At 41.4% G+C, this 12,391-nt stretch overlaps 1 protein-coding gene across 3 annotated transcripts in view; it reads left to right on the top strand.

Annotated features, from left to right (window-relative positions):
- The window catches only part of Cfap20dc (CFAP20 domain containing), a 218,539-nt gene that overhangs the window by 73,262 nt on the left and 132,886 nt on the right, over positions 1-12,391 (top strand). For all 3 annotated transcript variants that reach the window (XM_034498162.2, XM_076931532.1, XM_076931531.1), the window contains exon 5: positions 2,935-3,049. In XM_034498162.2, coding sequence (XP_034354053.1) covers positions 2,935-3,049 — 115 coding nt within the window. The remainder of the gene's footprint in view (positions 1-2,934; positions 3,050-12,391) is intronic.

Genomic DNA, 12,391 nt, shown 5'->3' with positions numbered 1-12,391 from the left:
TAACTAAGGAGTGTCTCGGAGACCAAGAGGGAACTGTCTACAGGAATGGCTATAATTTCTTTGGAGGGGTAATTAAATTAATTTGTACAGTCACAAGAATACACTGAAATTTGTGTCTCAGTGGTATAAATGTTACCCTAATAAGGAAATAAGAGAGGCTGCAGAAATGGATCAGTGGTTAAGAGTACTTGCTGCCCTTGCAGAGAACCAAAGTTTGAGTGTCAGCACTCATGCCAGCCAGTTCACAATGGTCTCTAACTGCAGCCCCTGTAGATGCAGTGCCCTGTTCTAGCCTCTGTGAACACTGCTCTCATGTGCACACACTCAACACACAAAGACCATAAATTAAGATAATGACAATAAAAAATAAACAACACCATAACTATTTCATAACCATTTATAGTGAAGGGTAGAGTGTAGGTCCTATCATAGCTTCGTGCTTTGGACAGTAAGCTTCTAAACTCCTTATCATGGTGTAATGACCTTATGTGATTGGCCCTTGCCTATGCCTTCTACTTCCTGCCCCTCCTTTACCTCTCCATCTAAACCATGCAGCTGCTACTGTCTGAATAGGCAGTTTCTCATTAGCTAATTGAGAGTCTTTAATTTTCATCGTTATATTTTTAACAACTTTCATTTATTTTTTTTTTCTCTTTATACATTTCTACTTGCCTTTTCTACCAACGAAGAAGTTCCAAGAGACTGGAACTTTGTCCTTCTCAGCTTTGTGACCCTGGTGTGTTCCCCAGCATGTCCCCTGGCTCAGCAGTTATTCAATGCATCAATAAATACATGAATATTAGTGTCGTTCTATATGCCAGTGTTGGGACTGACCGCTGCTGTTTACACTGCAATCCTTAATCCAAATTATAGACAATTTTAGTGTTTATTCCCTGCAAGCAAAGCAGACCTTTAACCTGGGTCACATACGATTTGGCTAACACAGCGCCTCTTTTTGCTCCTTCTCCTTTGCAGTCTTTGGGGTCCCCATCTCTTCCCCAGGTACAGCTTACCAGAAATGACACTGAGAAGTATCCCTGATGATAACATTTAATGTAATCATACTTGCTCCTCACATCTGTTCTCTTCCTGATGCTGACAAAATAGCACACACAGACTGTTTGAGAAATTCGTGTTTTCAAAATGTACTTCTACCATGGTGGGGAAGTCAAGGCAGAACAGCCCAGTTCACATCATGGTGGGCCAGGAAGCAGAGGCTGCCAAAGCTCTGCTGGACTCCACCTTTTCCTGTGGTTTCCTAGGTCCAGCCTACATTCAGAGGCACTCCTCGCCTCTCACTTGGGCCTCTCTAGAAGTGTCCTCGCTCACACCTAGAGCATGCCTCTGTATATTAAGTGAGTCTTTGGCTTGCACTGAGGTTTATCCCCATACACCGTTAGAAAAGTGTTTATGCATACCCACAGCATGGTACTTTTATCTCTAAAACAAATATGTTTCTATACTACTACAAGATATAACACAAAAACAATGTTTAAAGGATGATGTGGAAGTTCTAATATATTTACTCAGGTCAGTTGTCTACAGTTGAAGTTAAGGAGAGACCACAACATTGATGGGAAAGACCATGTGACACACTCAAGTTAATGCAGTTGAAGTTTAATCATTAGCTCAGATGATAGCTTGGGCAGCTTTCTTTCTTTCTAAGTTAAACAATGTTTTCCTGTAGTGCAAGAGGAACGGACTTTGGGGGAGTCTAGAATGTACTCTAAAATCATCTCATGTTATAGTTAATGCTAGATGTTTTTCCACATGCTATAGGGACTACTTTAGAGGTAATAATGAGATTATAGGTATTTTATGGGAACCAATGAGATACTAGTAAAGCAGGGATGGGGGAGGAGGCATAGAATTACAATACAATGGAGTATGTTGGGTTATTTTTGTTTGTTGCTTTGGTTTGGGGTTTTGTTTTGTTTTGAGACAGGGTCTCATTATGTAGCTCTGGCTTGGTTGGACTCGCCCTGTAGATCATGTTAGCATCAAACTCACAGACATCCTCCCACATTTTTAAAAAATAATTACACAATAAATATTAATAATAATTACTTAAATGTTACCTTGAGGAATTGATCATTATCAAAGAGTGGGTGTGTAATACATCCATAAAGAAGTTGCAACCGTGGGGGCAGCCATCCATTTCTTGGTAAAGGGAAAGGTTTTAAGAAAGCATCAGTTTGACAGCACAGCAGCCCAGGCTGGTTTGTGAATTTTCAGCCTGGCGTGTTACCTTTGAGACATAAAGGAAGCAGAACATAAAAACTGAGCCTCTATCAGCTTGAAGCAAACCTAATCTTTGTGATCATGGCTGCGGTCTAAATCTATTATAGATGTTCAGATTTGGTGTCCTTGGTATCACTGTGGGGCGACCTGAATAGTGAGCAATAAACTTGTGTATTAAAATTCTAGTTGGGAGATATGTGCTTAGGAAGTGAAACCGACACTTGGTGCTTCATGTCTGTCTCTTTGCAGACTAAGAGCCTATGGAAAATGACAGGTGCACTTTTAGGGAAAGAAACCCATAATGTTTTCCTATTTAGTAGGTGACAGTTTGTCCCAAGATAACAAAAACTTAAGGGGCTGGAACAAGCATGGTTATTAAAGGCTAACGGTTTCCCAGTTCATACAAATTGAATTTTTTTATAGGCTGGGGGACTGTGGAAATCTAGTGTAGAGTGATGAAATAAATTAGCATATTAAGTGAATTTATACATGCAAGCCTGTGAGCGCTTTGAATTTAAGGAAGAAATTTTATTACTTCTTGAAAGAAAATGACAGTTCTTCAGTTCTGTGTTCGAACTCCATGTTAGAAAGAGCCTATTTGATAAATTATATCATTGTGATGATTATCCAAAGAAATGTATTTTAAATTTATGGGAATCTCTCCTTCCCTTTCTCCCCTCTCCCCCTCTCCAGAATTACTGACTTAGGAAACATCAAAAGAAGACTGTATTTATCGACAGTACATAAGGAAGTGTCTTCAACACCTCTTCATGCAAAAATCCCACTTTTCATGATCAAGCGTAAAATCGTAAGTATCACATGAATGGTCCCTAAAAGAGGATTATGTTTAATTCCCAAGATACTTATTTTGGGCCTTCTCTGTGGATAAGACCTTTTGTTACGTACCATGATGCTATTAAAACTGAATAAAATACATATCTTTCCTCTTTGCCCCTTGACATCCACTAGGTAAAAGAATATTGTTCAAATGCAATGTCATCAAAGCTGTGGAGGAAGCATGCTAGAAAGAGAGATGCCACAATTCTGTAAAAGGGAAAGAAATTATTTGTTGGCTAGCTGCAGGCTTCCTGCAGGGGACCACTTTTGTGTGGCATTGGAGGACATGTAATCAGGGAGAACCAGGAACCCAGCACCCTAAGCAAAGGGACAACACAGGCAGAAGCTTAGAGGCTGGAAGTGGTGAATCTCTCAGGAACACAGACTAGTCATCACTCTTACCAGAGTTAAACAGCTGATGAAGCATAGGACCACGGTACAGCAGCCTGGCACAGCTGGAAGACTTGGCCTTCCGAGTGACTTCAGAAGGGTCTGCTTGGCGGACTAGTGTTTCTCCAACTTCAGACAGGCTGGGTTTTCTTTAATGGTGCTGCTCTCAGTACCATGTTTGTACACCACCTGTTCTAGAATACACTTCATTCTTTGCTTTAAACTGTCTCACTCCTTTTTGCTTTACTTTATTTTTTAAAGGCTTTATGTAACTTTTACAAATAGAAAACTTTATACAGTCTTCCAAAATAAAATATAAATAGTGCTGTGGAGATGGCTCAGTTGATAAAGTGCTCACTGCATAAGCATGAAGGCTGGTCTTCAAATCCCCAGAATGCAGGTAACTGCTAAGCTGGGATAACAGCCACTTGGAATCCCAACAGGCAGGAGGCAGAAGAAGGGGCAGGAGGTCCCAGGGGCCACCTGGTTAGCAAGACTAGGGAGAATTGGAAAGCTTTGAGTTAGCAAGTGACCCTGCCTTGATAAATATGGAGCAGATCGGTCAAGAAAGACAACCAGTGTCAACTTCACACACATGCACATACACATGCATGAGCCACTGTCATGAAGAAGAGAAACTTCTAAAGCTGTGGAGGGACGTGGATGCAGGTCAGTGATGCAGAGCCTGCCTTGTAGGCAGTAGATTCTGAGTTTCATCCCTACCACCACAAAGCACACACACAAAGAAAGGCTTTTGAACTAGAAACGGAAAACACTTCTATGGTTTGAGGAAATAGTTCTGGTAGTGAGGTCTGCTGCCACCATCTGAATGGGTCAAAAGTGAAAATTATGGGACCATTTGCTGTGACTCAGGATGCAGGAGGACTGGGTGGCAGCAATGAAAGAGTGGATCTGACACAACCTAAGATCCTTGTGTCTAAATGAACTGACACAATCGCACACAGAACACCAGAGGTGTGGTGCCTTCTGCAAAAGTAAAAAGAGCTAGGGTTGAGACATTTGCTATGTTTTGAAATATGTATGTGTGTGTTTATGTATAATTTAAAATATACACATAATAGAAATAATAGGTTGTGAGACGTAAAATCATGCCAGGAAGTTTGGTAAGGTAGAGCAGGTCGAAACCCAGAGCCCTAATGGGCACACACCCAGCTCCATGCCAGACTCCTGACTTGTAACATGTGCCATGCTTCTCACATAAAAGAGACGTGACCATAGATCATATGGGCTCAAGACAGAGCTTTTCATGCTAAGAGGTACCTAGAGGCCTTGAGGGCAAAGCCAATAAGCTTCCCTTCCCAAACGTTCATACCTGCAGAAGGTATTGAATCCCAGGCCCACCCTGGGAAGTGAGGTATGGTTTTACACAGCCACTTCCTACCATGACAATAAACACCTCAGAACCATGGACCTTCTCTTTTCATCGAGACCAGCTGTGGGGAGCCATGGAGAAGGCCTTTGCCTACAGAGATTATATTAGCCTTCTAATCTCCTTCAGAAGGCCTCTCTGAACTCCCAGCCACAATTGCCACCAAGCCTGTCACCATCAAACAAGGACAATCACCATGGGACCAGCTAGAGCTCCCCCTTTCCCTCTCCCTCACCCTTGGCTAGACCCAGCCCTCTGGCCCCCACTTCCTTCTCAGCTCTTCCACAACTCCCAGGGGTGCCTGGATGTCCAAGGGTCTGAAAACCCCATGGCCCCAGCCTCATCACCACAGGGCCAGGCATACACCCCACACACACACAGCCAGCTCTGGCCTCCCCACATCTCAGACTGTGCTTCCCCACCTCCAGAGCAGTGTCCCTGTGCCACACCCACCCCAGCAGGCTGCACCTGGGTTAAGTGCAATCAAACTCCTGTGTCCCACCTCCCCAAGCTGCCTTGCCCTGTGGCAGGAGAACACAGGACCCCAACCCTACAATAGGTCATCCCTGGGTGTGTGTGTGTGTGTGTGTGTGTGTGTGTGTGTGTGTGTCAATGGGAATTAAAGAAGAGATCAGCATGGATTTCAGAGAGGGATACAGCAGTTGGGGGATATGTAGGGGGCTAGTGTTGTACATTCAGTATTGTATGAAATTCTAAAAGCTATAATATTGCTAGTTTTAAAAATCTCATGTTCATTTCCTCATTTATAGAAGCAGATAATATGAAGTATATAAAGTATATGTACCACGAAGATGTTGAGATTTACATGTTTAACAGGAAAGCTTTTAGAAAGTTCCTGAAGTGCCTTTAGCCCTGGGTGAAGGCCACCCCTGCTATTTGCACTTTGAGTGGTGCTTGCTGTAAAGCCCTGGAATCCTTGTCATTGGGCTCTCAGCCCTCGTGACCTCCATACTCTGCCCTTCACTCACCTGTTTACCTGCTGCCTTTTCCAGTAGACAAGCATGTCCACATGTCCTTATTGAGCTTTTAGCCCTAGTTCCTGTCAGGACACAGTACACAGTAAGTACTTCAGTGTTTGTTGAACAAATTGGCAAGTTTTAACGTGCCTCCTGGTAAAATAATAAGGAGTGTTTTGTAGCCAAATCATATAGGCTTTGTCATGTACTCCATGACTACACAAGTGTCCAGGAACATTTCAACAAATGTGAGGAACTTGCTCTTCTTCCTCTTGTTTTCCTTCCAATTCACCATGGTGAAGCAGAAAGTTGACATACTGTGTTCCCACTGAGTCTCATTGAACTAAAGCTGAGTCGTGCTTTAAGGACAGTTTCTATCTCAAGTAGCAGAGAAGCACACCCCTCCCATCCAAGATACCATCCCCAGGCACCACTAGCTGTAGTGAGAATTTTGGTTCAAAAAAAAAAAAAAAAAAAAAACCATTTATGTTCTATGAACATGTTTCTGTTTTTGTCACAGGTCTGGGATAAGAGGTTGCTTCATAGCTGGCAACTAGGATTTGCTCCATGCACTAACAGGGGCAGGATTTTTGCCAGCTACAGATAATTTAATCTGGGGAGCTCTCAAGAAGGTACAAATGGGAGGGCCCCGAGAGGGCCTGTGGTGGCTGCTGCCCTTGCTTCTGCTGGTTCCTTCTGCTTCTGGTTTCTTCTGTTGGATCTATTGGATTGCTAGTTTGCTATTTGTGGATTGCTGGGTATTCTGATAATGAAGGTTGGACTTGCCCCTAGGATGCCTCTAATCGTCGTCGGGAAGTGGTCTGAAGAGATCTGTGCCTCCTTTTCCCTTTAGCAGGCATTCTTTCCTACCTAGTGTTGAGGAGTTAGAAGGGACTAAATAGAATAAGAGTTGGATGGGTGGTAGGTAACCCAATACAATAGCTAAAAAACAACAACAACAAAAAACAAAAACAAAAACAAAAAACAACGTCAACACCTGCCTGCTCTTGGTATAATATCTGCTGTGGGTTGTTTTCAGTTTTTGTTGTTGTTGTTCGTTTCTGTTTGTTTTGTTTCTATTTTTTTGTTTTTCCCAGGTCCCTCACTTTTTTCTATTCATTATCATTTGTAGCTATCTTGATGGCAAACCTAATTGGGCATTCTAAAAGCACTTCAGCTAACATTTAAATGTTGGAAGATCTCATACAAATTCCTGACTTCTGACCCCTATAGACATCTCAGATTTCCTCTTCTGAGCCCATGACATTTGTAAAGGAGCTGAATATGAGAGTCCTCTCAGTTGTTAAGGTGCACGCACGCACTAAGAGGCCTCCACTTTACTCAGCTGTTTGCCTGGGACTTCTAGCAGTTAAGTAAGGTACAGCTCTGATTCAGAATTGAATTGCTGGATTGTTCACTTCTCCTTCATCTGTACCTAAATCTTTTAGATACCAACAGGCAATAAAATTAAATTCTTATAGCCATACTGATCTGAATATTTAGATATAGGCCATTTTATGTTTCAATTATCCTTAAATGCTAACCTTCCAAATTTATTTTTCATAGTATTCTTAATTATAAAGATTCACTTTAACCTTTAAGTTATAGCAATTTATATTTTAACTTGAGTTCTCAGTGGCAAGAACAATTTTAAAAATTAATAACTGTCACATTAAACCCTGGAAGTACCCACTTAGTCAGGACTCGCTGGAATCCATTTCATTTCTTCTTTACTATAAGTCCAATTAACTGGTGAGGATGTCAGATGTACATCAATGTCTTGCTACTGACAAAACATATGCTGTAATATCTAATAAACGTGATTATTTGAGTGGGAAGTTCACGTATGAGATGTTATTCAGATTGAGTCACTCACTGGGGATCAAACAAAGCAATGTGGTAAATCACCATGCCAATTCTTTAGCAGTCTCTGTGACTCAGACACCTAGTGTTTCTCATTTAAATGAATAAAACACCTTGTGAACTAAATTCAAGTGGTATTTGTTACAGATCTTAATACAAGCTAGAGGTCTAGTATATTGCACCCAAAACTGTTCAAAGTCCATCTTACCCAATTTTCTCAAACATTATGTTTCCCATTGAGCTAATATTTGGATTTTTTAAAACAATATGTAATTTCTTTAGTACCACTGAATGAGAAGGGAATGAAAGAGTCATGCTTACCCAGATACACGGTTATCTAAGATGTGTCAACTAGTTTCTTAAAATCTTTATGATCTAGTCTCCACTATGGTATTTATGGCATTTATTTAAGGGTTTGTAACTGTTTCATCTCACCAGAATGATGTCAGTCTTTAATATCCATTTTTCCCTCTCTATTCCTGTCAGGCTAATACAGGTGCTGCATTTATTTGAGGAAGGGAGAGCTTGTCCTCTGCTGACCTCAAGGGCTTGAGGAAGCACCACCAGTCCAAAGGCAGCTTAGAAACAGATGACCTTTAAGGCTAGCCTATTCTTAAAGCATGTACACACGCAGGATGCTGTTGGCAGTAAAGTGTGAGCCTTGGGGCTTTATTACAGACATCTAGACTCTGGTTCTCTTGTGTTTTTACTGCAGACCCTTAGGCCAAGTCTGTACATTTCTCAGCACTTCAGTTTTCCTGTCAGTTAAGCAAGTCAGTGGTGGAACTTGCTCAGTACAGTTACTTGAGCTAAATGAGTTTTATCTTAGGAACACCGAGCTCACAGTAAATGCTCACTTAATACTAGGTTTAAAAAAATCTGCTGTTTTCTCCAGACATGAACCCAATTAACTTCTGCTATTGAAAATGAATGCCTGCACTGGTTTATTTTAATTAAGAAATATTAATTTGCTAAATGTGTGTGAATCCAAAAACAAATATGATCTTTCTCAAGGATAGTATAATACTGCACAATTACTCATAGGAGACCAGGCCAAACAGCACTGCTATTCAAAGAAAATACCAGACATGGTTAGTCAAACTGGATATAAGAGACATGGCTAGTCAAACTGGAAATGCTTACAAATAATCTAATTTCCTATAGGAACAACATTTGATGGTTTAAAGTAAAATTTAGAAGATGGGTCGTACTGCATTCACAGTATCCAATATACAATAAAAGACATTTGTAAAGATACAGAGTGAACAAAGCAATATCTAACATGCAAGGATGGGGATCTAAGATGGAAGGTGACACCCAAATAAGGACTTCTAGTTCTTCCCAGAGACTATGAGTTGGGAAGCACCTACTCTGCAATATGGTGACAGCTGAGATTGCAGAAGCAGGGCCAGAGTCCCTTCCAGAGGGTCAGACACAGTTGGACTGCTCTGCCTCCAGTGCCCAGTGCTTGTAACTGCAGAGGATTAGAACCCAACTTAAGAGAAAGGGCACGTCTCTGAAAGTTTGCATCATACTTTTGTAAGTTAAAGAAGAGAAGGCATAAAAAGCAGCAAACCATATGCACCATCTACACCTAAGAGGAAGCATGGAGACCAGCCCACACGGCTAGTAATAAATCTCCAAACTAAAGGCAGCCTAGCCAGAATTCAGATTCCTCTATACCTTTATAGAAGTACAGCCAGTGCTCCTCAAACTGTTTCATAAAACAGAAAGGAAAACTTGCTACCAAACTCATTTTGTAAAACTAATATTACCCATATAAAATTCAGATAAGAATACAAGGACAAATATGATTATAGTCTCCTGATAGAAACACAGTTGCATAACTTCTCAATAAAATATGTGGAGGCTGAATTCCAGCTACTCATTAACAAGATCGTTTACTATGTTTGGGCTTCCTTCCAGGGATGATAGAATTACAAGACCTGTCTTAGTTAGTGTTTCTGCTGCTGCGCTAAAACATCATGACCAAAAACATGGGGGAAAACGGGTTTATTTTGTCTTATAACTTGTAGTGTGTTGTTCAGAAAAGTCAGAGTAGACTCTCAAGACAGGAACTTGGAGGCGCACTGAAGCAGAAGCCATGGAGGAGTGCTGCTTACTGCCTTTTTCCCCATGGGTTGCTCAGCCTGCTTTCTTACAGCATCCAGGCCACCTGCCCAGAGGTGGCACCTCCCATGGTGAACTGGTCAGTGTGATGGGGGAATTTTACCAAGTGAGGTTCCTTCTCCCAAAATGAGTTCAGCTTGTGTCACCTTGACATAAAACTCTCCAGCACAACATATTAATCACTCAGTGGATGCAGGAAGGACCTTTGAAAAAATGCAGTATTGCAACAGGATGAAAGTCCTAAAAAAAAGTTGGACTAAAGGAACAGACACCAGTGTAAGAAAGGGTAAATATGACAGTCTGGCAGCCAACATTATTATAAGTGAAAGCCAAGCTTTGAAATTTGCCTATAATTAGAAGTGAGATGAGTTTATCCTCTTTCTCTACTCTCATTCTAGATAGTGCTTGAAGGGTTAGCACGATAAGGAAAAGGGAAAGATACAAAAGAGAAGTCAAAGTACCTGTTTGCATATAATATAATCGTGTCTGTAAGAGACCCTAAAGAGTCCACCAGAAAACGTAAAATTGATAAACCTGAAGAAAGATAAGATAGACGTAGAAAAATCAGTAATTTCTGATGGAACATGGAAGCAGAAAAGGCTCAGAATATCCAAAGCAAAGATGGATAAAAAGAACACGCTGGTGATGTCACAGTGCCTGACTTCCAGTCACTATAAGCCAGGGTGACAATAACAGCACGGCTCTGGTGGCAAAAACAAACACGTGAGTGACCGCAATGGGATCAAGGCCCCAAATTAAGCCCACACAGCTACAGACATCTCATTTTCAAGAAGGGTGCTAAAAACATGCATTCGAGAAAGATGGCTTCTTCAACAAATGGAAGAAAAACTGGATATCTAAACGTAAAGGAGAAACACTAGACTCATATTGCTAATTCTATATAAAAATCTGTTCGTGCAGGATCAAAGACCTTAGTGTAAAACTTCAGTCCCTGACTCTGCCATAGGAAGAGATTTCAGTACATAGGCATAAGCAAGGACTTTCTGAAAAGAACTCCAGGAACTAAGATAATGAAAACTGACAGAAGAGGTTGGATGAAATTAAAAAGCTTGGCACCGCAGAGGAAACATTTGTATGGAGTCAGCCTGCAGAAGGGAAGAAAATCTTTCCTGCCTATACATCTTGTTACAGGTGTGAATCAGAGTTTAAAAAACACTTGCTGATGTTGCCAGTTTCTTAAGTTCAAAGACCAAGAGTTGTACCAGATCACAGAATAATAGAAATAAAAAGTTTGTTAAGAAAGGCATTCCCAAGAATTGGACTGAGCTGGGAAAAGGCTTATAATGAGACTTTATAGGTCCTGTACAAAGCACCCTCTTTCTCTCGTGTCTGTGTGACATGGGATTTCTCATCTGTGTGTTCCATATAACCTAGGTGGGAAAGGGTTCCCAGGCCTCTACCAACTGGCTTTCCTGTAAGCTCTGGCTCTTTCCAGATCCTACTCTCCTGACAGTCTGACCGAGGAGTAATAAATTCCTAGAATATGTAAAGAACTCGGTCTTCTCACACTGCATAGCAAGTGATTTCTATCTGTATAGCCATCTTCCCAGCCCAGTTGTTAGTCATAACCATTAGTGTGTGAGAAACACCTGGGAGATGAGCAAAGTACATTCCTCAGTATTTACTTGAGAGTATATTTACTTGAGAGTGTTTTCATAAATTATTTGATATTGAGGCCTTTGGCCTAATGGATGGTTTCTTATATTAGGAAGTAGTGAGCCTGTGGACTGTATGTTGGGTGAGTGGAACATTGATTGGAGGAGGTAGGTCTCTAGCCACATTTCATGGAAGAATATATTTTGCCCTGGCCCCTTCTTGTCTCCTCTGTGCCTCTGGCTGCAATGAGGTAGACAGTTTTCCTCAACCTCACCCTTCCCCATAGTGTTCTGCTTTGAAATGGGCACAGCAAATATGAAACTTTCTAAAATATGAACCAAAATAATTCTCTTTTCTCAAAAATTTGTCACAGAAAAAATAATTACTGGCATAATTTGGCACTCTAAATGTGTACAAACTTAAATAAGAGAGCTTGAAAATGTATGAAAAACTAAAAGAAACAAAGGGGAAAGGCAAATACAGTGTAGCAAAACTGCAAGGCCACTCCCTTTATTATTCACTTTACATTCCAATCACAGTTCCTCTCCCCCCTCCATCTCTCCTCCAAGTTCCATCATCTTTTTCCCATTACCCCTTCATTTTCTCGGAAAAGGAGATCCCTCCTCCCAGTGTCAACCCAACCTGACACCTCAAGTCCCATTAGGACTAAGTGCATCCTCCCACTGAGGCCAGACAAGACAGCCCAGGGTAAAAGGATTCAAAGGCAGGTGACAGGGTCCAAGTCAGAGATGGCCCCCCACTTCAATTGTTAGGAGACCAACATGAAGACCATGCTGCACACCTGCCACATATGTGTAGAGGACCAAGACCCAGCCCCATTGGGTTGGTGCTTCAGTATCTTCAAGCTCCCATGGGCCCAGGGTAGATGACTCTGTAGGTCTTCTTGTGGTGTCCTTGACCCCTCCTGCTCTTCCACAAGACTCAC

This window comes from Arvicanthis niloticus, chromosome 3 (genome assembly GCF_011762505.2).
Source record: "Arvicanthis niloticus isolate mArvNil1 chromosome 3, mArvNil1.pat.X, whole genome shotgun sequence".
Classification (NCBI taxonomy): domain Eukaryota; kingdom Metazoa; phylum Chordata; class Mammalia; order Rodentia; family Muridae; genus Arvicanthis; species Arvicanthis niloticus.
The sequence above is the reverse complement of the archived record's forward strand: the minus strand, read 5'-3'. Positions and strand labels throughout refer to the sequence as shown.